The sequence below is a fragment of the Ceratotherium simum genome, chromosome 24, assembly GCF_057802395.1.
Source record: "Ceratotherium simum simum isolate JZ-2026a chromosome 24, ASM5780239v1, whole genome shotgun sequence".
NCBI lineage: Eukaryota > Metazoa > Chordata > Mammalia > Perissodactyla > Rhinocerotidae > Ceratotherium > Ceratotherium simum.
Window position 1 is genome coordinate 29,563,311 of NC_141923.1, and position 26,296 is coordinate 29,589,606.

At 37.2% G+C, this 26,296-nt stretch overlaps 1 protein-coding gene across 1 annotated transcript; it reads right to left on the reverse strand.

Annotated features, from left to right (window-relative positions):
- Positions 1-502: 502 nt before the first annotated feature.
- PTGR2 (prostaglandin reductase 2) lies at positions 503-24,418 on the reverse strand. The gene is made up of 10 exons (XM_087448237.1): positions 24,301-24,418; positions 18,938-19,022; positions 17,174-17,292; positions 10,001-10,192; positions 7,304-7,474; positions 6,330-6,539; positions 5,105-5,226; positions 4,194-4,281; positions 3,352-3,391; positions 503-1,938 (listed from the first exon to the last, which is right to left on the reverse strand). The coding sequence occupies exons 2-10, from the start codon at positions 18,972-18,974 to the stop codon at positions 1,853-1,855; spliced, it is 1,065 nt and encodes a 354-aa protein (XP_087304363.1). The 5' UTR covers positions 18,975-19,022; positions 24,301-24,418; the 3' UTR covers positions 503-1,852.
- Positions 24,419-26,296: the final 1,878 nt, after the last annotated feature.

The window sequence follows — 26,296 nt, forward strand, 5'->3', positions numbered from 1 at the left end:
CCCTAGAGTCTGGGTCCTGTATTTTAGGATGTAAAGAGCTCTCGGATGTCCTGACTGGGGGCTAGAACACGAGTTCCAGGCTGGATGCTAGCACTTGTTAGAGCTTTATGAGTTTGACTGGCTTTTTAAATTTTTGAATATTTGCTGCTTGCCGAAGGATGAGGGACTCTAAGATAGTGGCAGTGGGAATTCAAGTTCTCTTAGAAAGGCATTTTCAAGGTTAAAGACAAGCCTTGATGACTGGGGTATAAATGAGTGAGGGAGTAGTAGTTTGGGTACACAAATAAACGATGCTGATTTAAAAAACAAAGGAACAACACGTTTCAGGGGAAGATAATTCCTCTTTAAAGAAGCCTAGTTTATCTATCCCAGGTGCCAACGGGATATTTACTTGGAGGTTAAGGTCCCGAAGCTCAAGTAAGAGGTCAGAAATAGAGATGCAGATTTAGGAGTTAACATACAGAGAAAAGATGAAACTCTCTCGAGATGAAATGATCCAGGAAAAGTATATAAAACAAGAAAAACAGGCCACTGAAGTCAACTGGAGTCACTGATTACTACCACAATATGAATCTACTTTCTCCGAATGTTGCAGACAGAAATATATTGCAGTGTGTAAACAGGTGACCATAAACCAGCACAACACTCAGAATAATATCCTCAATTTTACTGTGCTAAAAGGTTGATTACAATTAATAAAACAAACTTTCATTTAGAGGTACATTAGTAGGCCTTGAACATTCATGTTTACAACCATTTGTTAATTTGCCCAGTCAGTCCTGTCATTTTCTGAAGCTATCTTTGTTGTCTAAATCTTTTTAATCACCTAAAACTCCAAGTGATGTTTATATCTATAATTTGCCCTTGAAATCTTTACAACTATTTGACAGTTATGTGCCTGCTAACCTAAGATAAACATATGCTTTTATCAATATATATGTGAGTTTTTAGGCTATACAGTAAACTATTTGGCAAAACACAAATAGATATCTGTGTAAATCTAGTCTCTCCATCAACCCAACAGACCTCAGTTACTTACCTTCTCATACTACTCCCAACACAAAACCTCTGTTCTCCTATCTTAAAAACTGTTCAACAAGCTCTGAATACCCCCAAACTCTTACACACACACCATGCCATTAAGTCCCTTTTCCATCTACAATATGGAAAAGCCATCCCAATTCTATTATTATGCCAAGTTTCAGTTCAAGAATTATGTAAAGCATTTCTAGCTCAACAAATATTTACTAAGTGCCTTCTCAAGCATTACTTTAAATCAAAGTTATTAATTTTAGGGCCGGCCCCGTGGCTTAGTGGTTAAGTGCGCGCGTTCCGCTGCTGGCGGCCTGGGGTTCGATCCAGGGCGTGCACCGACGCACCGCTTCTACGGCCATGCTGAGGCCATGTCCCACATACAGCAACTAGAAGGATGTGCAGCTGTGACATACAACTATCTACTGGGGCTTTGGGGGAAAAAAATAAATAAATAAAATTATTAAAAAAAAGTTATTAATTTTAAAAATCTGTTTTGTATGATCCATTAACAGTTGTGTCAAATCTCCAGTGGTTTCAGAATATCTGATAAAAATATCATATGTAATATTAGTTTTAGCACAAGAAAGAAAAATAGATCATGTTGACTTCAATCTATTGTTTTAAATAATCATATGTTGGATGTAGAGTGCATATATGATATTGAAAATATAGGAAAGAATAATGCAACTAAGAAAACATCACCTATGGTCACATTTAAATCAAAAGCTATTTGTACCCTAAGGCTTTTTTTATAATGCATCTTGAAAATCTTTGTGCAAAGTGGAAAGAAATCTGTGTATTTCCTTGATGAAGATCGTTATAGAGATTTCAAAGAGGTTTCTTCTGAAATGCAAACTATCTGCTTTCCAGTGTTACCTCCTGTCATCATGGACTGGAATGCAGCTGGAAAGAGGAAAAAAACTAGGTTATCTGAAAACATAAATGTCATTATCATACATGTTTATCAGTAAGTCAGACACATACAATTATTTCAATAATTTCTTCAATGATTTTAATATTAAGTATAGAAGGAAATTGTCATGAAATCTCAAGTAAAACAATGCCAAAGTTACAGGACAAACTAACCCAATTAATATCTTAAACTGTTTTTACCCAAACTAGAAAAGTTTAATTGGTGTCTACCTCAACATTCACTGTTTACAGAGTCTGAAGACTACAGGCAAATAAGTGTGAGAATAAACTGTCAGCAAAAACAATTTTTATATAACTGTTAAAAACATTAGAAATCTAATCATAAAGTTTTACTAAGTAAGTGAAATACACATCTGTTATGTCAGAAAAATGAGTGAAATTTATATTTCTGTTTAGTAAACATATTAACCAAATATATTAAATTGTTTTTCCTTTCTCGGAAAAAAAAATGTTTGATTTAATCCTTTTCATTTGAAACAAACAAAAAGGAATGCCAAAATGTGTTAGGCAAAAAACAAAAAAACCCTAAATATTGAAAATTTGCTTAATATAATCTTATGATACCTTAGAACTATTCAATCTGAAAAAGTTATCTGGAGGCTAAATGACTTCCATAATTCTTACATTGTTTTTATAAGCTGTTTGAGAAACACTTATTTTATGATTTGAAATGCGAAAACAATACCTCTTAAATACCACCAAGTTGAACTTTCATGGAGTTTGATTAAGATATTTAAGGAAACCTGTAGGACCATTTTACAGGAAAGCAATAAATGATTTAAAAAGAAGAAAACACCATAGAAGTAGAATTCAAAAAAAAAAGGGAGTATATGTGCTGACCACATGTATATTGTGGGAGATCAAGATTTGGCCACCCTGAGATTTATCTCTTTACCTTGATTGTTTTCTCTGAGAGACATTTGACCTCCCCCACTAACTGCCTAAAGAATTTGACATGGTGGCTCCTTCCTGGAACAGATCTTCTATCATGATGGCTATAAAGATAATGTAGGATAGAGGTTACAATAGCAAAGGCACCAAGCCTCTTTTATCAAAAACCTCTGTCTCTCCCTGACCACATTATCTATAGATGACCCCAAAAAGAATTGTCCTCCTGCCCTCTGAAGTCCCAGGCCACTACCCACCCCCAACACGCTCCTCGCCTTTAGCTGCAATACTTAAGTAAGCAGCTTAGACAGAGGGACGAGTTGCTCATTTCTGAGTTTCTCCCATGTATACATGTTATTAAACTTGGTATTATTTTCTCCTGCTAACCTGTCTTGTTGATTATTTGGCCAGCCAGAAGAACCTTAAGGGAAAGGGCAGAGGGAGATTCTCCCTCTTCCCCCGACAATATAATAAATAAATCTACATTCATCTTACCTCCCATGTTTTCCAATCCATTTATCATAGTCTCTTTGATCTGTAAATCAAAAGAGCCATATTTAGTATTCTTCTTTAGACTTCAATGTTTCTATTTAATTTAAACTATTAAACTATTTAATAGTTTCCACTTTTGCAAAAGGCAGCAATACTATTTAGCACTTTCTGTCTAAAAATAGACATTCTTCATTTCATGTAGGTAGCCCAGAAAAGTTTCCTATCAATTGATTTTTTTAAAGTCCTATTTTTCCACTGTCTAATCTTCAATTGGTAACATCACAAGCTATGCACCCTCTTTTCAAAAAACAAAGTACATAGGCACATACACATACAACTTTGCTGTCATTTGCAGGTTTCAAGAACACCCTAGGTCACGATCTCTGGACCCCAGATTAATAACTCCTGATTTTCAACCAACAAGCAAGAGATATATCAGAATGTCCAGGGAGGGCAGGAAAGATGTATAGTGGTGGAGAGGTAGGGGTACTAGGAGGTGCTTATATGATTTTTGAGAAAGCACAGCTTCTAACACATGGTAGCATTCCATAAATATTTGTTAAATTAATGAATATTACAATTTGGGGGAAAAAAACCTATTGATTTTGTAATATAATCTAAGAAAAGTAAAAGTTAAAATTTTAGATAAAGGAAATGAGAGTTTCTCAATTAGGAGGTTATACTCACCTGAGAGGTAAAGTTAATTTATAATATTCAGTACACTTTTCTTTTGTAGGAATTTTTATTATGAAACTAATAAGTTTGCTATAATAAATTCAGATAATACAAAAGTATATCAAGTTGCAGGAAGAATGATGTTGATAAAGAATAGAAGCAAGTTCTACCTTTAGTTTTCCTCCTTTAAACCACTGACTCAGCTGTAGAATACCAGACTCAAATTTGTCCTTATAATTGAACACCAGAAATCTTTCTCTGTAGTGGGGGAGAAAAGGATAATTATCAGAGATGAGGGAGGGAGTAAAACAGTCCAAAATCAAATCATTCCAGAACTCCAATATCTGTTAATCTTTCAAACATAAGGCTTAATCACACAGAGTCTGGTCAGATATAGTTTTAGGTGTAGTTACAGGTGTTAAGTGTCATGGATTTCTGTTTGTCTGTTCAGCACCTACAACCCTGTTTGGCACTAGCACTGTGATTTTACTTTGTAGGTAACATCCTTTCCCCACCCTCATGTGACCAAAGCCAGGCCAGTCTGAGCCAATAAGTTTCAGCTTTGGGACTTGATAAAACCACAAGGAGAGAGCTGTTCTCTTTTTGTTTGGATTGCTAACTTGGTAAAATATAAGACTAGAGATACCAGTTATCCTCTTGCTGCTACAAGAGGAGAACCTGCCAGGGAGCAGAGCCAACCCAGAAGAAAGCACAGCCCAGGGGTGGAAAAAAACTGAGTCATGAAGCCACTATGCAAACCCTTTACCCAGCCAAATGTAAGCCAGTACTAATATTGGACATCTCAGACACATGAGCCAATAAATTTCCTTTGCACTTAAACCAATGTGAATTGAGTTTCTGTCACTTGCAAAAGACTTGCAAAAGACTGGCAGAACAGATGCATTTTTTTTAAGTTTTCTGCCAGGGAGCTAGTTAACCAAACCCTAAATATTGAACTGGCTTAAAATGTATATTTTCAATTTTTATTTAATAAGGAAAAATTATATATGAAGAACAATACATTTCATTCATCTGTGATCTTTAAATGAATCTGATAATACGGAGAGAGGGCAGAACACACCTTGTGATGTTTTTTTCTTTCCTGATTGCTTCTACAGCAGGGGGTAGTGGAGGAGGATAAGGCACATCTTTGTTGTACTGAGAAATTTGACCACACAGGATGATGTGGCTGTTCTGGTTCATCTGTTCAGAGAAAACTGATGATTATACCCTAAGATATATATGCCTTTCCTCTGTTTACCAATTTTATGGCTGCCTCAATGAGAGTCTCCTTGACTATTTAATCCTTTAGTGCCAATTAATTGATTTTGTTTAGATGATGTACCCATTATATGTATTTAAGTGGTTTTTTTTTTGTGAGGAAGATCAGCCCTGAGCTAACATCCACGCCAATCCTCCTGTTTTTGCTGAGGAAGACTGGCCCTGAGCTAACATCCATTGCCAATCCTCCTCCTTTTTTTCCCTTTTTCTTCCCAAAGCCCCAGTAGATAGTTGTATGTCATAGTTGCATATCCTTCTAGTTGCTGTATGTGGGATGCCGCCCCAGCATGGCCGGACAAGCGGTGCGTTGGTGTGCGCCTGGGATCCGAACCAGGGCCGCCAGCAGCGGAGCGAGAGCACCCAACTGCTAAGCCACAGGGCCGGCCCCCTAAGAGTTTTAATTAGCTAGAAAATAAGTCCACTCCAAAGAAACGTAAAGGTAAACGAGTGTATGGTAATCAGCAAAAGAATTACATTAGTTGTCAGCAATGTTCTTGCTACTTTTATTAGTAGTAGTAGAGTATTTCTTTGGATTTAAATAATTTAACCTCAGTTGCAAATAATTTTACATATAGTGAAGGTCAATGCAGTGTTAATAGCTAACGCTGATGTTTTATAACATTGTCATTAAAAATACTTAAATACCTGCAATCTATGAAAATCCATTCCTACCCAAAGTCAGGAGTCATAGCTGTAAGTTGGTTGATGGTGAGTTAGGGGTCAGAACTTCACCATTTCAACAATACAAACTGTAATTTTTCACAAAAATAAATTGCAGGTGAAAAATATAGTGTTGCTAGCAAAGAACTGAAATTGATGCTCATAGTGCAAATCTGTAGGCAAATGGAAGCAGACATCAGCAAGCTCTTCTCTATCACTTAATTACAATACTGCTCATCATATCATTTTTCACAATAAACCCTAAGATCTTATAAAGTTTTTTTCTCTCTCAGTCTCAGGTAAAAAGATAGCACATCAAATAAAATGTAGTATTCAAAGTTATAACAAACAAATCAGCAAACAACCTGACTAATCACTGTATCGCTGATGTCACCGCCAACGTTGTCAAAGTAAACATCCACTCCAGCTGGGCATAATTCACGGAGTCGTTCCGCCACATTCTCCTTTTTATAATTAATTGCAGCATCAAAGCCGAGTTCTGAGGTCAAAAAGAGGCACTTCTCATGTGTTCCACAAATTCCCACTACTCTGGAACAGCCCATCAAATGGCCAATCTAGGGGAGAAATTTTTGAAAGTTAAACATCTATGTCACATTTAAATGTAAAAAAAAAGCATACAGGATATTACAAGTATATGAGAATGTTCATCACAGTTTAGGATAGATTAAAGGGCTTTTAGCTAAAAGTAATTTGAAACCAAAAGAACTGAGAACAGTTATTCTTGAAAAAATTAAGATTGAATAAAATTAGACTTAGTTTGAATGTTAAAATCTCACAACTTAAAGCCGATTTCATAAAAGGAACAGTCAGACCCAAGACATCACTATCTTGCAATTCAATATTTTTCTGGCCTGTGAGGAAAGCAAATCACTACTAAGATAAAATGTTTTGTTCCAATGGTTTCACACTATAACAGCTATTATTTATAAAACAATGCACTTTATAAAATACTATCATAATATTTACTATATTCCTAGAACCTAATAAGTGCTTTCTTATTTGAAGATTTTTTTAAAAATATGAGTTTGTTTTCTAATTCATGGAATTCTAGACAGGTACTCTATGATTTTCTTCCTTATATTGATTGGAGCAATGCTCTAGCATTTACCATGCCTATTTTTGGCTAATAGAGAACAAGATACAAAAATCTACAACATTTTTCATATTGTTATGAAGACAGTGTAAGCAGATAATAACATTTCTACCAGAAATGTGTAAAATAATTATAAATTTGTTCAGTTTTGTATTTTAAATCATATACATGTATCCAGAGATTCAATTATGCCTACTTTTTTAGAAGAATTATGAGAAAGTTTACCTGCCCAGCCAAGGATCCACAGGCACCAGCAGCCCCACTAACAACCATTGTCTGATTAGATCCAGCAGTTATATGACCTTTTTCCTGTACCCCAATCAAGGAAGTCAAACCAGGCATACCTATAGCTCCAAGAAAGTATGAAAGGTGTCCATCCACAAGTTGCGGATCTACCTAAAATAAAACAGAAACCTGCTAAAAACAATACTAGGAAACGATGTTTTAAGTCAACAAGGTGGAGATAACCTGTTATGGACTGACTTGTGTCCCCCCCAAAATTCATATATTGAAGACCTAACCCTTAATGTGACTATATTTGGAGATAGGGCCATTAAGGAGATAATTAAGGTTAAATGAGGTCATAAGGGTAGGGCCCTAATCCAACAGGACTTTAGTCCTTATAAGAGGAGGAAGACAGCAGAAATTTCTTTCTCTGCATGTGCACAGACAAAAGGCTGAATGCCATGTGAGGGACATGGAGAGAAGGTGGCCATCTGCAAGCCAGGAAAAGAGGCTTCACCAGAAACCAAATTTTCCAGCACTTTCATCTCAGACTTCTAGCCTCCAGAACTGTGAGAAAATAAATTTCTGTTGTTTAAGCCACTGAATCTATGGTATTTTGTAATGGCAGTTCAAGCAGACTAATAAACCAGCCACTACGGCTTCTAGAACCATTCTTCAGTCTTGTTAAAATTCTATAATTTACTTGTACAAAGTAAAAAACAAATGAATATTACTTCTCTTAATAGAAAAAAACCAAAAACTTTCAAAAAGAATTCCCACATAAAAGACACTAACTATTCTTTCTTGTCAATGCCTCAAGTATATCAAAAGAGAGGAAACACTTAACAGGAAAACACTAGACAAAGTTGGAGGTTTTAAAATCTTTGAGCAATTCCAAAGTAAACATTTATCTATATAAAAATCAGCTCAAACTCTAACAGTTCCCATTACTGATGCTTAAAATGTACCATAAAAATGTAAGGAAGGTGTGATACAATTTCTTCTAGTTTAATTACAGAATAAAGTGAGGTCTCTCTCAACATTATAGCACTTTATGTTTATATGTTTACCAGGCCCTATCAATAATTAATTATAATTCTCTTACATTTTCTGTGTCTGTTTTCTTATCTGTAAAATTAGGGAGAATTGAAAAAAAAATGATATAGAAAGACTCCCTACCATAAAGGTTTTATAATAATTTTTATTTTTTTTTGTGAGGAGATCAGCCCTGAGCCAACATCCATGCCAATCCTCCTCTTTTTTGCTGAGGAAGCTTGGCCCTCAGCTAACATCCATGCCCATCTTCCTCCACTTTATGTGGGACACCACCACAGCATGGCCTGACAAGCGGTGCCTCAGTGCGCGCCCATGATCCGAACCCGGGCCGCCAGCAGTGGAGCGTGCGCACTTAACCGCTACGCCACGGGGCCGGCCCTATAATAATTTTTTAAGGAATAATTTTAGTAAAAACTTAATAAATCACCAAAAGAATCAAGAGTCATCACTTTAGTTTGATTTATAGTAAACAGCCGCAAATAAATAAAATGGCAGTTTGTGTTCAGCAGTTTTAAATGGCTATCAGTTAAATCTGGTGTGTGGATAAAGGTAATGGCAGATATCAAAGTCTACAATACACAGAAAGGTCTACAGTACACATAAACATTTCATGTAGGTAATTGTTTATTAGTAAAGCCAAAAAACATTGCGAGATAAGTTTGTTCAGCAAACATCATTTCTCCATCCCTTCTGAATTCTTTTTCCTCATTTCTAACACCTTTCCCGAAGCATTTTTAAGCTCTCTTCAACTGCTCAAACAATAACAGGGAAGCTGTCTGAATATTTCTTTTTTACTTTCTGCTAAGAAATTCCTAGTTAAATATATTTTACTAGTACCAGTAAATTGATAAATGATTGTGTAACATCTCTTACATATCATTACACACATTACACTAGCAAAAATAATACAAAATAGTGTTAATGGTTTCAATGGATTGTGGCAAATTAGGTACACTTACATGTTGCTGATATTATAAGCCACCTTTAACTGATTATAAGAATTTGCAATAATAAAAAATACTAAAATTTTATAAAGCTTTTTACAAAGTCTTAGTCACATTTACTTGTGAGATAGCTATTATTTTTATTTTGCACATGAGGAAACTGAGGTTCAGAGACATAAAGTAACTGCCTTGATGACATATATTAGGTTGAATTACATGAAGCTGTCAGTTTTTGTAGGTCAAAACAGACAAATATTGGTAATTTCACGTGGTTCGACCTAACAGTAGAAACGGAACTCAGGATTTCTGACACAAGATGGAATTTCAAGCACAAACCAAATAAATTTCTTAAGTCAAGTGGCAATTTCTCAGGAAACTTTAAAGCATACAACCATAAGGAGCTTTCTTAGTATAAAATACTTTTTGTTGCTTATAGCTCAGGCTTTATTTTATACATGTAATATTTGAGAAATAAATTAAATATGGAAAACAACACCATTCACTAGTAATCTAAGAACTGTCATATATAGTTACAGCCAACAATGGAAAAGGAACAAAGGCTTTCCACGTTTGGGAAGCTATCTAAAAGAAAATGTATGCTTTTATTTTTTCCCTAATAATAAACAGAACCGAACACCAAATGCACAAAGTAAGAATTATAGGGGAAAAAAATCAGATACTAGATGCTATACATCACCTTTTCAAGGCTATTTCCATCCAGAATAACCTTGGTTTGCCAGGGCCAATTGAAACAAGTCACAAAATCGCCTTTAGTAAAATTTTTGTGTTTGCTTTCTTCTATAATCCCAACACCTCCACCATCAACCACTTGAGACAGCTGCCAAGGCATTATATAATCAGTGCCAGTGTCTTCATTCATTCTACAACGCTAAAAAAAGAAAACATTGATTAGGATAATTCTGTCTGATAATACTGAACCACTTTACTAATTTACCCAGTGACTGAAAGAAAGGTACATAATAAGTAATGTTAAGTAAAATGTTAGCCAAACAAAGTTTATCTTAATTTCTCTCTTCCCCTTTCAGCTATTTTTTTATCCTGAAAAAAATGTATCCCCTCTCTAAAAAGTAAAGAAGTGCAGTTAAAAAGGAATTTAATATGTTCTAAAATTAGATTGTGGTGATAGTTCCACAACTTTCTATAGGTATGTTTTTCTTTTTTAATTAATTAATTAATTAATTAATTAATTAATTTTTTGTGTGTGAGGAAGATCAGCCCTGAGCTAACATCCATGCTAATCCTCCTCTTTTTGCTGAGGAAGACCATCTCTGAGCTAACATCTATTGCCAATCCTCCTCCTCTTTTTTCCCCCAAAGCCCCAGTAGATAGTTGTACGTCATAGTTGCACATCCTTCTAGTTGTTCTGTGTGGCACGCGGCCTCAGCATGGCCAGAGAAGTGGTGCCTTGGTTCGCACCCAGGATCCGAACTCGGGCCACCAGTAGCGGAGCACGTGCACTTAACTGCTAAGCCACAGGGCCGGCCCAACACAACTTTCTGAACAGACTAAAAACCACTGAATTGTACACTTTAAATGTATGAATTATATGATATGTGAATTATATTTCAATAAAGCTGTTAAGATTTTTAAACAATTACTTAAAGAAATTTAAGTAATATTACACACATTATGCTAGCAAAAATAATACAAAATAGTGTATCAATGGTTTCAATGGATTGTGGCAAATTACATACATGTTACTGATAATATTATAAAACTGTCCATTTTTAATGGAAAACAAATTAGCAATATATAGACCATACTACTACTCATTTCTTTTGGCCTAGTAATTCTGCTTCCCCAATGGAAATAACCCAAAAAGAAATGAAACGATTTTTACACAGTTGTTCATCACAACTTCAGACCAAGCACTACATCCTACCCCCAACATCAGGAGGATGTTCTCTTTGTTCTGCAAAGACAAAACGTCATAATGGCACTGCACCCTTCCACGGGATTAGGGCTGAAGACTTCTCTGGGAAGTAGTCAAGGCTCTCTTCCTCTCTGTGGCTTACTCTTGTCTCTCTCATGAAGGCCAAGATGTAGAGGCCTACAGTATGGTCCAGGAGATGGAAAAGATGGAAGCCTGCTTGATTAAGGTACCCGACGTGGTCTTATTCAGTTCGCCAGGGGAAAAGACCAAATAGGGAATTGAGGCAGAAGTTTCTATGGGAATACACTACACTTTTGCTTGTGTGCCCCTCCCATGTATTCTTGGAAAGCAAGTGCAGCAGCCATTGGATACTGGCCAGACCAAGGACCTGAGTCTTAAGGCTAATAGAAAAAGCAGGAACAAGTAATTCCCTATAGGTAAGCAAATGATGTCAACACAACAGAATGTTATATAACCACCAAACTAATGATATTTGGATTAGTTTTTCCTATGAAGATATGCATATAGTCACTCAAATAATGAAATTTAAATAGTATATACACACTAAATATAACCTTGTAAATACTGTATCCACATGGTGATTAAAATTAGTTGTGAATCTGAAATGATATAAAATTTCAATGACAATGTTCATTAGGTTCCTTTTTTCCATTTAAAGTTGCTTATTATTGTTTTTTAGAACAATGTCTAGTGAAAGAAACCAAAGTGATTTTCTTCCTTCCTTTAATTATTACTTAATAAGCACCATGCTAGTCACTGATAGTCACATGCTAGTCACATGCTAGTTACAGTGATAATACAGTGATAAATAAGACCTCTGTCTTCATAAGTTTATTTTTTATTAGGGAAAACAGATATCTAATAACTAGACAAATAATTCTTAATTAAAACAGGGAAAAATAATCAAGGTACTATTTTGAGAAAATGGAGAGGACTAGTCTGAGGGTTCAGGGTGATTTTCCAAAGCAAATCTCTTTAAAGCAGGCTTCCAGGGAATAACAGGGGTTAGCCAGGGAAAGGGAAAGGGGTGGGAGGAAGTTTTTAGATAGAGGGTCAGCCCGTATGAAGGCTTGATTTAATTTGTACCAGGGATTTTGTTTTAATCAGGTATGGTAAGATGAAAGACACAGAGAAAAACTGCCTTGAAGGAAGAGTTTATTACTTACAGTTCCCAAGAGGAGGGGCACACCATACCATGCAGGGCCACATGGGGATGCACCAAAGTTAGTCAGGATGTAAAAGGAGCAAGAGGAGAGCATGGCCCAGTCTTTATTGCAGTTTCCAGGGGAAGGAATGGGCAAGGTGGGGTAGTAAAGCTTGAGTAAGTTTAGGATTGGAGAGTTGGAATAATTTTGGTGGGCTCTAGCTTATAGAGGGGGTTCCTAGTTGTCTGGTACCTGGCCCTGGGATGATTTAGGGCAGGGGAAATATTGGCTTGGTGTGTGAGAATTAGATGAAGGATGTGGTTAGAGATATGGGCTTTAGATTGATTGGTTTACATATGAAAGGTGTGTCCAGGCAACTGGTTTGTTATCTCTAAAAATTAGTTAGCCCGGGGAGGGGCAGTATCTCTAAGATTAGCAAGGACCCTAAGATACCAAAGCATCATAAAATACCGAAAACAAAAAACATGATTAATACAAGGCTTGAGCAAAAAGGGGCATTGGTGTATTACAAAAGAAAGAAGCCCAGTAAGGCCAGCATACAAGGCTAAGAAGTAAAGTAGGGTATGGTGAGGCTGGGCAGGCAAACAGGGGCTAGACTATGCAGCATCTCAGACTACGTCCAGGATGTTAGTCTTTACCCCAAGACTAATGGGAAGCCATTAAACGATTTTAAGCAAGGTGACATGGTTAGTTGCTGTTATAAAAAGATCATTCTGGCTGCAGTGTGGAAGACGGTTTAAGGGAGCAAAGAGTGTATGCAAGGATACCCCAATAGGAGAGAAACAATGGTGATTCAGACTAAGTAGATGTCCTTGGAGCTTACCAAGAAGCAGACTGAATTGAGAAGTACTGAGGAGGTGGGATCCACAGGACCTGATGATTGACTGACAGAATACACAGAACAAAGAGACAAAATTCTCAAGAAAGACTCAATGCTTTCTAGCATGAAATGAGTCGATAGAGGAACTATTTATTTCCCTGCAGGAAAAAGAGGTTTTTTGTTTTATGTTGTTTTGAGGTTGCGGGTGTTTAGAAGTGAAGATCATGAATTCAATTCATGTCATAATCCTAGTTGTTTCATCATTTCTCTACCCCTAAAATTTTGGGGGTCATGAATTTCTGCCACTCTCAGACTCTCAGAGGGAATTCTGCTGAACGGAAAGTTTACTCCAACTTAAAGAATTCTGTGAAGAACACATCTTTTTCGCTTGTTTTCAACTATTCCTTTTCATCTGCTATGTTTGATTTTTAAAACACACTTCTAGGGGCCAGCCCGGTGATGCAAGCGGTTAAGTGCGAGCGCTCCGCTGCGGTGGCCTGGGGTTCGCCGGTTTGGATCCCAGGCGTGCACTGATGCAGCGCTTGGCAAAGCCATGCTGTGGCAGCATCCCATATAAAGTAGAGGAAGATGGGCATGGATGTTAGCCCAGGGCCAGTCTTCCTCAGCAAAAAAAGAGGAGGATTGGCAGATGTTAGCTCAGGGCCGATCTTCCCCACAAAAACAAAACAAAACACACACTTCTAATCTTGAACCTTGGCTGTATTTTGGTAGATTTTGTTCTCTTAATTTACTTTGTATTTATTATCCTGGGCTTAAGTGATATTCTTTACATTTTGTTCATTAGGGCATCTGTAATCCTTAGATGCCCTTGAGTTATATCTTTAGATATTGAAGTGTAAAAGTCTTAAGAAATCCAAACCAGTCATCATGAAGAATTGACTCTGCACACTAATTAGTGTACTGTCATTTTTCTCCTGAATTTGTGATAATTATTCTCCTCACGTGATCTGGTTAGCACAGTTTAGAATGATGAGGCCCATACCTTAACTGAGCTTGCCTTGGCTGCCATTGAAAGGGGGAGCATCTTTAGGTCTGTGGGAAATCAATGACCACATTACCCCTCTGTTTCAACTTGAAAATTTGTCTATTTAGAATGTTTTAGACCAATCACCACCTCATTTCCCTAGCCCATAAAGAAAAATTTCTTGCTACTTCTGGGAAGAATTTTGAATGAAGTCAGCAAATTGCTTTCCATTGTAAGCAAAATCAAGTGTGACTGGTATCACTGGAAGACAGAGCCTGAATTGCACTCATGGATCACAGGGAAGAGGAGCCTTCCCAAGGCTATACAACTGTCCTGGCAGAAAGTGGTACTGCCAATTGGGTCTCCATTATTAAGTGAAGCCTGAGAAGAGGTAAGCCAGGATTCTCTTTATCTTCTACAAGGGCACTCTAGAAGCCAGAAGGAAGAGGCAAGTATATGTATAGAAACAGTAATCCCGAAAGAGATTATAAATTGCCTATTTGTGCTCTTTGCCCAACTTTCTACTTTTTACAGATTAACGTATAGGAGCTTTCTGCATATCAGACATTATCATCTTTTTTCTTGTTATTTATATTGCAAATTTTTCTAACTTTGCCACTTGTCTTTTGATTTTGTACATACTGTTTTATTGTGTTTTGCAAAATACAGTGTTTTTTTAAATAGTCACATTTATCAATCACGTTCTTTCATATTACCTGGGTTTGCTGTCATTCTAGAAAGTCTTTCATTCCCCAACATCAGTCGATTGTTCGCCCATATTTTTTCTAAAATCTTCTATAGTTTCATTTTTTCTTTAACTTTTTATTATCTGTTGGGATTTATTATGGTATAGGGGCTGAGCTAAGGATGTAAGTTTTTCCCAAAGTATACAGTGAACTGATCCAACACAGTTTACCAAAAAAGCCTACTGATTTTCTTTTAACTTTTTTTTTGTTAAATATGTAAAGACTCACAGGAAGTTGTAAAACTAGTACAAAGAGCAGAAATTAATGAAATAGACAATAGAAAAACAGTACAGAAAATCAACAAAACCAAAAGTTGAAATCTCTGAATAGATTAGCAAAATTGACAAAGTTTTAGCTAAAATGACCAAGAAAAAACAGACAAGACTTAAATTACTAAAACCAGGAATGATAGAAGGCATAGTACTACCTACCTTTCAGAAATAAAAAAGATTATAATAGAATATTAAGAACAATTGTATGCCAATAAATTACACAACTTAGATGAATTGAGAAATTCCCAGAAAGACACAAACTACTGAAGCTAACTCAAGAAGAAACAGAAAATCTTAATAGACCTGTAACAAATAAGGACATTGAATTGGTAATTTTAAAACATTCCAGAAAGAAAAGCCCAGGCCAGATGGCTTCATTGGGGAATTCTACCAGTCTTTTAAAGAATGCTATCACTTCTTCACAAACTCTTCCAAAACCAGAAGAGGAGGGAACACTTCCCAACTCATTCTAGAGGCCCATATTATCCTGATACCAAAACCAGGTAAACACATCACAAGAAAAGAAAACAACAGACCATGAATATGGTCTTATGACCTTATGGATGCAAAAAACCTCAACAAAATAGAGGCAAACCAAATCCAGCAACATATCAAAGAATTGCACACCAGGACCAAGTGGGATTTATTCTAATAATGCAAGACTGATTTAACATCTGAAAATCAATTAATATAATAAACCATATCAATGGATTAAAAAACAAAAAACACACGATCATCTCAATAGAAGCAGAAAAAGCATATGACAAAATCCAAAACCTCTTCTGGGGGTAGGGAGTAATGGGGATTTTATTGTTTAATGGGCACAGAGTTTCTATTTAAGATGATGAAAAAGTTCTGGATATGGAAAGTGGTAATGGATGCACAACATTGTGAATCTTCTTAACGCCACTGAATTGTACACTTACATATGGTTAAAATGGTATATTTTATATTATACATATTTTACCACAATAAAAAAAAAAAAACCCGGGGCCGGCCTGGTGGTGAAGCAGTTAAGTTCGCAGGCTCTGCTTCAGCGGCCCAGGGTTCGCAGGTTCGAATCCCGGGCACGGACTGACGCACTGCTTGTCAAGCCATGCTGTGGCAGCATCCCATATAAAGTAGAGGAAGATGGGCACAGATGTTAGCCCAGGGCCAATCTTCCTCAGCAAAAAGAGGAGGATTGGCAACGGATGTCAGCTCAGGGCTAATCTTCCTTACACACACACACAAAAAAATCCAACACCCCTTTATGATAAAAACACTCAACAAATCAGGAATAGGAGGAAATTTCCTCAACTTGATAAAGGGCATCTACAAGTAGATCTACCATCACAATACTTAATGGTATAAAGACTGAATACTTTCCCCCTAAGATTAGGAACAAGACAAGGATGTCTGCTCTCATCACTTGTATGTAACATTGTACTTCTAATCAGCAAGAAAATGAAATAAAAGGCATCCATATAGGAAATAAAGAAGTAAAATTATCCCTATTAATAGAGCCTAAATCCATGTGCCTGATGGCTTTTCAGCTATAGTCCTAAGCAATATATACCTTTTCATAAATCTATGCAGAAGTAGCATAAGTGAGTCTGTTCCTCTCAAAAAGAGACCACTTAGAATAAAGGTCTTGTACAGAGCCTGCCTTGTAAACTGGATCAATCTGAGAGAATTTCCAATCCTAATTTACCATCTTCAAGCTTTACTAACTATTGGGAAGTGATCTGGACATTTGGAAGAACCTGACTAACCACACGCACTACTATTATGAAAACATTCCTTCTACAATATTCCTTTATAACACTTGTGAATAAAAACAAAGCAATCTGTAATTCACAGGTACCAAGATATAACTGCTCAAATATTTATTAATCATGAGGATTGTACAATAAAATTCAGATGCAACATGAAAAATATAAAAATAAAATTAATTTTCACCAAGTCACAAAATCCTGATTCTTACCATGTAAGGATCCACAGAAAGATAAAGAGTTCTGACTTGCACTTGTCCTTCATTGATATTATCTGGTAAATTTACTTCTTCTACTCGGAAATTCTCCGCCACTGGATTACCATTTTTTCCTAAAATATCAGGCAAAAATATAAAATCCAAAAGTCACTTCCCTATATAATTATTTATATTCCTTAAACGGTTACTCTAGGATTCAGAGAACTCCCTTTTAATACAGGCATGAATAAATCTATATTGTATTGCAACTTCTCTGTAACTCAGCATAAATTCTTCAAAAAGTTTCAATAGCTGTTGATTTTCTCCAAGAAGTTCCTTTGGAATATTGCTTTCAATTTCAGATTTTCTTTTTTTTAAGATGATTACAGATAAATCACTTCATCTGTTTTAAAATTAGAGGAGGATTTCAAAAAGTGAAAAATCACAGTCAGTTTTTTTTTTTTCCTGAGGAAGATTCACCCTGAGCTAACATCTGTTGCCAATCTTCCTCTTTTTTTTTTTTGCTTAAGGAAGATTAGCCCTGAGCCAACATCTGTGCCAGTCTTCCTCTATTTTGTATGTGGGTCGCCGCCATAGCATGGCTGACGAGTGGTGTAGGTCTATGCCCAGGATCCAAACCTGGGGACCCAGGTCACTGAAGCGGAGTGCGCCAAACTTAACCACTAGGCCACAGTGCCAGCCCCACAGCCAGCTTTCTTTTAAATATGAAAATTAAAATTTATAAGGTAGCAGAATACCACATCAGCCAAAGTAAACAGTTAGGTAAACCTTCCTTCCTCATTTTAAGAAGAAAACAGAAACTTAAATGAAAGTAATAAAAAAAAAATAAAGTCTTGAAAATTAGGAAATTAGAAAATTTGAAGTATGAAAAGAAAAATTTATAAGCAGCAAATGTCATCACTAAAAGTGCACTCATTCAGTTATGTTTAAAATAAGCAAACTTGCTATTAATTTAATCATCAAATTTCTACGGTAGAATTAGAATGTAAAGATTTTAATCTAACTGTTCACTTTACTAAAACTGAGGTCAGAAAACGTAAGTGAGGGCAGCCCAGTGGCCCAGTGGTTAAGTTTGCGCCTTCTGCTTTGGGCCCGGGGCTCACTGGATCAGATCCTGGGCGCAGACCTACTCACCACTCATCAAGCCATGCTGAGGCAACGTCTCACATAGAAGAGCTACAACTCTACAACTATGTACTGGGGCTTTGGGGAGAAAAAAAAGAAAAAAGAGGCAGATTGGCAACAGATGTTAGCGCAGGGCTAATCTGCCTCAAAAAAAAAAAAAAGAAAAGAAAAGAAAACATTAAGTGACTTCCCCAGGCCACACACTAGGTAAGCAGGAAAACCAAGGCAGCACAGGCCCAAACCTCTCAGCTTACTTCCATACCTAAGTTCTATGATTCAGGTTAGATGTCAGCATGGACATAGGTCGGTGCTTTTCACACAAAAGAGAAAAGCAAATTTTAAGAATCATTGATGTGTACTATAAAGAAAAAAAAAGCCACATATATTTGTAATATAACCTCCTAAATATTATAATAATTATTATTTTATTTCTTCAACAAATGGCCTTGATAAGTTATCACTTGAAAAACTGTATATTACATTGTTTAAAGAGTTTCTTCTAATATCTCTGCTAGTGTTAATATCTTCATACCTTAATTTACCACATTGACATCATATTACTTTTTGCTCCTCCATTGGCATTAATAATTATGAAAGACCACAGCTGTTCACTCATCACAGACACATACATACCAGGTCGGGAATTCAGTACCACTCTTTGTACAATCATTGCCTTGTTTGCACGGTAGTCTCACAAGATTTCGGTATAAAATAACCCCTATAAATAGAAAAATTTAAAAATCACAAGAAAGCTTTGAAATATTCAATGATTTAAAAATAAAAAATGCAGCACCTTTGTGTTTCTGAACAAGGAGAGGAAAAATCATATTTAGGATCCAAAAAAGATACAGTCTCCTGTCAGAGTTGGCCTCCTAAAGCAAATATATGAAGAAAAACTAAATCTAATTAGAATTTTTGGCTAATAGGAACAAGTTCATTGAAGATTGAGTGGGACAAAATGTTTCTGGCCTCATAATTCAAGCACATTCAACTTCATACCATCATGATTAAGGCTCCTACTGTGGCTTGGTTAAAAGAAAACAACATGATCTATTCCTCTGGAGCTAGCCAGTTAATCTAGTAGCAAAATAAAAACACTAGCTGTTTAATTGAGATGTAACCAAATTTTCAAAAATTCTTTTATTCATTTATCAAAATGGAAATTTCTTAATAGTTTTGCTGATTACAAAAGTAATACATCAAAAGCATTTTTAAATCCTCACCTTATAGGAAATTCTGTAATACAGAATGGCCAAATAAGTAAGTAAAGGATCAGTTTATTCTGGGTTTACAATTTGAGCTAATGAAAGAAGCAAAATGAAGTTCCAGTATCTGACTTGGGGGAAATAGCTCTTCTTACTTTATTCATCAGTAAAAATGAGAACAAACCCTTAGTGAGTGTTACCACGTGCCAAGCACTGCTGTGAGTGCTATGAAATATACATAGTCATTTAATATGTATATATTCATTTAATCTCCTAACAATCCTATTAAGTAATATTATTATTATCCCCATTATGTAAATGAGAAAACTGAGCCTTAAAGAGTTTAAGCTCCACCACTTTCCGAAAGTGGTAGAGCTGAGATTCAAACACAAGCTGTCTGATATTCCAGAGCCAATCTCTTAACTACCACATAAAAATTTCCATCCCATGTGTTTAAGTTTTTTAATTTTTAAGACACTAAACATATATTATCCTTTTTAAAATTAATATATTTATTTACCACTTTTGTCTTCTCTCATTAGATATTTTGTTTTATCATCTTTGGTACCTAATAACATTGAGAAGCACACAAAAACCAATTATGTCAATTGCTTATTTTTTTATAACAACAATTGCAACATATTTAGCTCTCAGCATCATATCTATCTTTCACATGTTTTTTGTTTATTGCAGTAACATTGGTTTATAACACTGTAAAAATTTCAGGTGTACATCATTGTACTTCTATTTCTGCATAGATTACATCATGTTCACCACCAAAATACTAATTACAACCCATCACCACACACATGTACCGAATTATCCCTTTCACCCTCCTCCCTCCCCCCTTCCCCTCTGGTAACCACCAATCCAATCTCTGTCCCTATGTGTTTGTTTATTGTTGTTATCATCTACTACTTAATTAAGGAAATCATATGGTATTTGACCTTCTCCCTCTGACTTATTTCACTTTGCATTATACCCTCAATGCCCATCCATGTTGTCACAAATGGCTGGATTTCATCGTTTCTTATGGCTGAGTAGTATTCCATTGTGTATATATACCACAGCTTCTTTATCCATTCATCCCTTGATGGGCACTTAGGTTTCTCAGCATCATATCTAAATGTAAAGATTTTATACAGCAGCACACTTAGACATTTGACAACCATCTGTAAATCCATTTGTTATTTAATAATCCTTTGCCTTGTATAACTGGGTAATTTCATTTATGCATGACTCTACTCCTAGTTTCTAAATTTGCAAGATCCTTGAATTTCTTCCTATTTCTCTATATCCCATATAGTATCTGAGTATCTCATACAGACCTGAGATTTATATATATTTCAAAAAATGTTAAATAATCATCAAGGGGTATTTTTCAAATCTTGCTTAATATAGTATTTATACGGAGATAATTTACAGAGAATTTTCACACAGATTCCATTATTTATTCCTTAAAACAAAGTTACATAGGTAAATATATTACTATCCTCATTTTACAGACAAGGTTGAGGTATAGTTTATACCCAAGATCATGCAGCAGGTAAGCAGAGGAGTTGGGACTGAAATATAAATCTCCTCATCCCAGATCTCACATGCACTCACTCTTTCCAATATTGCCCCACAATCTCCTCCAAACAGGGTTTTTACCTATGCAGCCATATAATGATGTCCAACTCTCCTCTAGGCACCCTTTCCTAGAGGAGGGGAATTCTGCTCCTAATTAAGAATTAAACGTCTGACGTCAGCAACATTCCGTAAAACAGAGTGAGGGACATGGACATTCATCCCATTTGCTTCCTTATTTTTTATAACACATACCAGTGTATTTATAATCTCACTGGTTGTGACATTAATGGCTAGTTGCCCTCAATATCCATTTTCTCCTTCTGGACACATTACCCAGCTAAAAGACTGCTTTTCCCAGCTTCCGCTTAAAACAAATCCCAGACATCATCCTATTTCACCCCAAAATCCCTCAATTATGCATCTCTGATAACAGATTGTTTTAAACATAAACACTAGGCCATTAACCTAACAGAATTAATAGTATTAACTCTCTTCTTTTTTATTTCATGCCATTGATTGCTGAAGAAACATGTGTTTCTTTATTTGTCTACATGTAGAATGTCCTTTGATTGCTTCCTTATGGTGTCATCTACCTCATTCTTCTATCTCCCCTCTTATCCTCGACTGGTAGTTAGATCTAGAGATTCATTTAGAAGCAGGTTCAATTTTTTAGGCAAGAATCTTTCAAGGTGGTGCTGTGTGCATCCTATTTCATCACATCAAGAAATCCATAATGTCTTGTAGGGTTAAATATATTTTTTAAAGGAAATTTTCTTTTTCTTTTTTTTTTTTTTGTGAGGAAGACTAGCCCTGAGCTAACATCCAATGCCAATCCTCCTCTTTTTTTACTGAGGAAGACTGGCCCTGGGCTAACATCCGTGCCCATCTTCCTCCATTTTATATGGGACGCCACCACAGCATGGCTTGACAAGCAGTGCATCAGTGCGTGCCTGGGATCTGAACCTGCGAACCCCAGGCCTCCGAAGCGGAGCGCGTGCACTTAAACGCTACGCCACCAGGCCAGCCCCTTAAAGGAAATTTTCTATTGAATCACCATGTGTGTAAACCATGTAAGGATTAAAAAGACAAGTTTTCCAAATTGATGCTGGGTCCAAAGATAACTGACCTTAGTGGTTATTAACAGCACCATGATGGCTAAATTTTCAATCAAAGGAGTCTTTCCAAATGAAGTTTCACATTTGCCCTCTTCTCTATTTACTTTCAATGTATGCTTTATTTCTTTAAAATATGCACACTGTAGATCTGTCCAAACACTGCTTATCAGCATGAAAAGTACACCATTAAAGTTCTCTCTCTCTGTATTAAATTAGAAAGTTTTCAAGTGTCAAATACTACAATTAACTAATGTAGGATAATTGCACAATATCCCTCCATAGCACAACAAACACATTTAAAACATAAAGAACTCGATTTAGTCACAAAATTATAATCTAAAATATGACACATCAAATTCTAGATCTGAAAGGAGGAGTGGTGGTGGTGTTAAATTCATCCAAAGTGGGGGGAAAAAATCTCAAGTCTTTATTGACCGACCTTAAAGCAAACCATATTTGCCTGGTATGATATTGAGTGGGTTCCTAATTGGTGCTAAGTAATATTCCAAAATAATACCAGATCAATGATCAACTGAAAAATTTACGCTGGTGCAGGTCATAAAGAGTGTGTTATGAGTGTCTATTTCAGAGCCTAGTATAAGGGAAGGGGCACTGAACCAGGAAAAGGAGAGTACTGTACACATCCTGGTTCTAATGAGGTGGGATCTTGGGAAAGTCCCTTCTCTCAGCCTGTTTCCTGAATGTTCCCAAGTGCCAGGAACTAGGCTAAAGACTTTATAGTCATGGTCTCCTTGAACCCCTCCATCCAACAACCCTATGAGGATGGTACTATCATTGTCCCCATTCTAGAGACGAGGAAAGGGAGGCACAGAGAGGTTTGAATAACTTGCCCATGGTCGCACAACTGGTAATGACGACCCTAGAACCCATACTCAAACACAACACATATCATTTCCATAACATGAGCTTCCTAACACCTTTTAAAAATACACCTCTCTACCCTGATCTTGTTCAACTATTCTACCACAAATGACTGGTGACCACGACCTTGTTATAAAATGTGGAAATCGCTGACATTTCCCCCACTCTTTCTGTCCAGTCGCTCTCCTTTCCTTTCAGTCTTCCGGTGTCCTCCTTTCTCCGCCCAAGTCTAACACGTGGGGATTCCTGCACATCTCTTCCCCTTCTGGGTGATCTCACCTTCCTCCATGGCTCCCACTACGAACCACTCATATGGAAATTACTAAAAATCTGCGTCTACAACCCAGACTTTCAAACTGACTTCCCAGATTGTATGCACCAAAAGGACAGGTATTTGTGTCTGTTTTGTTCTGTCAGGGGAAGAGGAAGAATCTCCCTCTGCCCTTTTCCTTAAGGTTCTTATGGCTGGCCAAATAATCAACAAGACAGCTTAGCAGGAGAAAATAATACCAAGTTTAATAACATGTATACATGGGAGAAACTCAGAAATCAGAAACTCGTCCCTCTGTCTAAGCTGCTTGCTTAAGTATTGCAGCTAAAGGCAAGGAGCGTGTTGGGGGTGGGTAGTGGCCTGGGACTTCAGAGGGCAGGAGGACAATTCTTTTTGGGGTCATCTATAGATAATGTGGTCAGGGAGAGAGAGAGTTTTTTGATAAAAGGGGCTTGGTGCCCCTCCCATTGTAACATCTATTTTACATTATCATTACAGCCATCATGATGGAAGACCTGTTCTAGGAAGGAGCCACCATGTCAAACTCTTTAGGCAGTTAGTGGGGGAGGTCAAATGTCCCTCAGAGAAAACAATCAAGGTAAAGAGATCTATTTCAGGGTGGCCAAATCTCGATCTCCCACAGTTCCATAATTTAGGTTCACTTCCTATTCCTGGCACATGGTAGGTGCTCAATAAATACGTTAAATGAACATCCCAGAGGCACCTTAAACACAATTATGTCCATATTTGAGGTTGCTTACTCCCAACAATTCTAAAAACAAAAAACAAAAAACAAAAAAACCTTCTGCTTCTTCAGCGTCGCCAGCAGCTCCCGGAGGAAGCCTGGAGGTCACCCTGACTGCTACACCCTCCCTCACGCGGAAGGCCGGATCCAGCTTCCGATCCCCAGCCCCAGCGACCCCAGCAGGCTGCGTTTTGCACGTCACTCACCGTAGAGGAGCTCGCAAGGAAATCTCGCGCGGTTTGAGGAGCTTGAGAGGGTCTCGCCGCGAGACCTCGGCCCTGCGATCGCAGTTCGCAGGCGCAGGAGTAGACCTATGCTCAGCTTGTTCGCTGCCAGGGGGCGGGCTTTTGAAGTTTAGGCACGATTCCTGGGTTCCCAGGATTCCGCGAGAGGCGGGGGAGGTGCGGAGCTTTGAGGGATAGTCCCGGGGGAGGTGCGGAGCTTTAAGGGATAGTCCCTTGTCTGGGCAAAGTGTATTAATAAATTAACCAGGATTAGTGCCCTGTCGCTGCCCATACTGCCTGGACCCAAAGAACAAATCGTTCAACGTTGACCAGTGAGTTCACTGGTAGCAGTCCTGGAAGGAATTTTACTCGTTTTATGGCCTTGTCCTTGAGCCTCGGAGTGGAAAATTACGGTGAGAGAGGGGCCATCAAGCCTACCCCTCGTTTTACAGAAGGGGAAACTGAGGCTCGGAGAGCTGATGTGGTTGGACCACTCACCTGTCAGCTGATTAGGGCAGTGCTGGGGTTAAAACTGTCGCTCCCAACTGCTGGCCTAGGACCCCTGACAGGCCTGTCTCTTCTTTCATAAAAAAATCCCAGCTTCTTCAAAGATGGATTAGCCAGTGTGAGCTGATTTCTCAATTTCATTGATTATTAACTGCCTCCTTTTGTGTTAAACTGGATTGAGCAAGGCTTAGTCCTAGGACAGCTTGGATCCCCAGGGACTTCAAATACCAAGAGATACCATCCTGAATTGGGCAGGTGACAGAACTGCTATTTACGTGGTATTCGTGTTAGAGCTAATAGCTCGGCGTAAATCATGGTATTCAGTAGCTGAAAGAGGACCAGGGTGGTGAGCAAGGGGCTAAGAATCATTAAACAGGTTGGAGTTCCTGGTAGCCTCATCTCTGAAGTTGTTACTTCTTTAGAAAAGCTTCAGGAAAGGACTACAAGGATTATACTACTTTGCAAACTCCTTCAGGCAGGAGTTTATCTCTTTTATTTGTCATGTACAGGTAGACCTTCAATAACTTTTTGTTGTAATAACTTGAACCAACTGATGTAAAAGAAAATGCTCAGACTAAAAGTAAAAGCATGAAATAAAAGTAGTCTAGAGCTTGATCTTAAAATAAACAGTCTTTCAGAGTAGAAAAGAAACCCTACAGTATTAAATTAATTTTGACTCAATTCTAGGGCCTGTGTACTCCTTGTAAAAGTGTGATTTTTCTCCCCAGAAGGAGTTCACATTTCCCCGAATTCAAGAAATGAGTGTCTTAATTGTGACCTCATGAGAGAAGAGTAACTTATCCAGAACTACCTAGCTAAACTTCTCCCAAATTCCTGAACCACAGAAACTGTGTGAGATAACAACTGTTTGTTGTTTTAAGCTGCTAATTTTGAAGATATTTCGTTATGCAGCAATAGATAACTAGTAGGTCCACTAAAAGGGAATTAGGGCTCCTTAGAGAAATGGCTAATTCTGGGGCTGGGGCAGAGTAGGTACCAGATGAGCCTGGAACATCTTTTCTGTTAGAAATTAAGGAAGTCTTCCCAGCAATGATGAGGCATGTCACAGGGACACAGAAGCCAGCTTGAAGGGGATCGTAACTGGCTAAATCTGGGACAACTTGAGCACCAAAATAATTGAGTACAATAATGATTTATAAATATTGTAAAAATAGAAATTCATGAATCTATACCAATAGTAAACAAACAGAATTGAGGGTTCTTGCTTACAGTAGAATGCCAAGAGCCAGCTGATAAATGTAGAGGGAGTACTAGAGTTGGAAAATTACTGTTTTAGAGCTTTCATAGTAGAGATTGGATCAGACAAGAATTATCAATGGATGCTAATCTAGGGGGACTAAGATTCTGTACCCAATTTGGATTCTGCACCCAATTCTGATGGGGGAGGGGGGTTCCCACACACCACCAAGTAATGCTCCAATACCAGCTAGGTGTCCTACAATTCAACTCA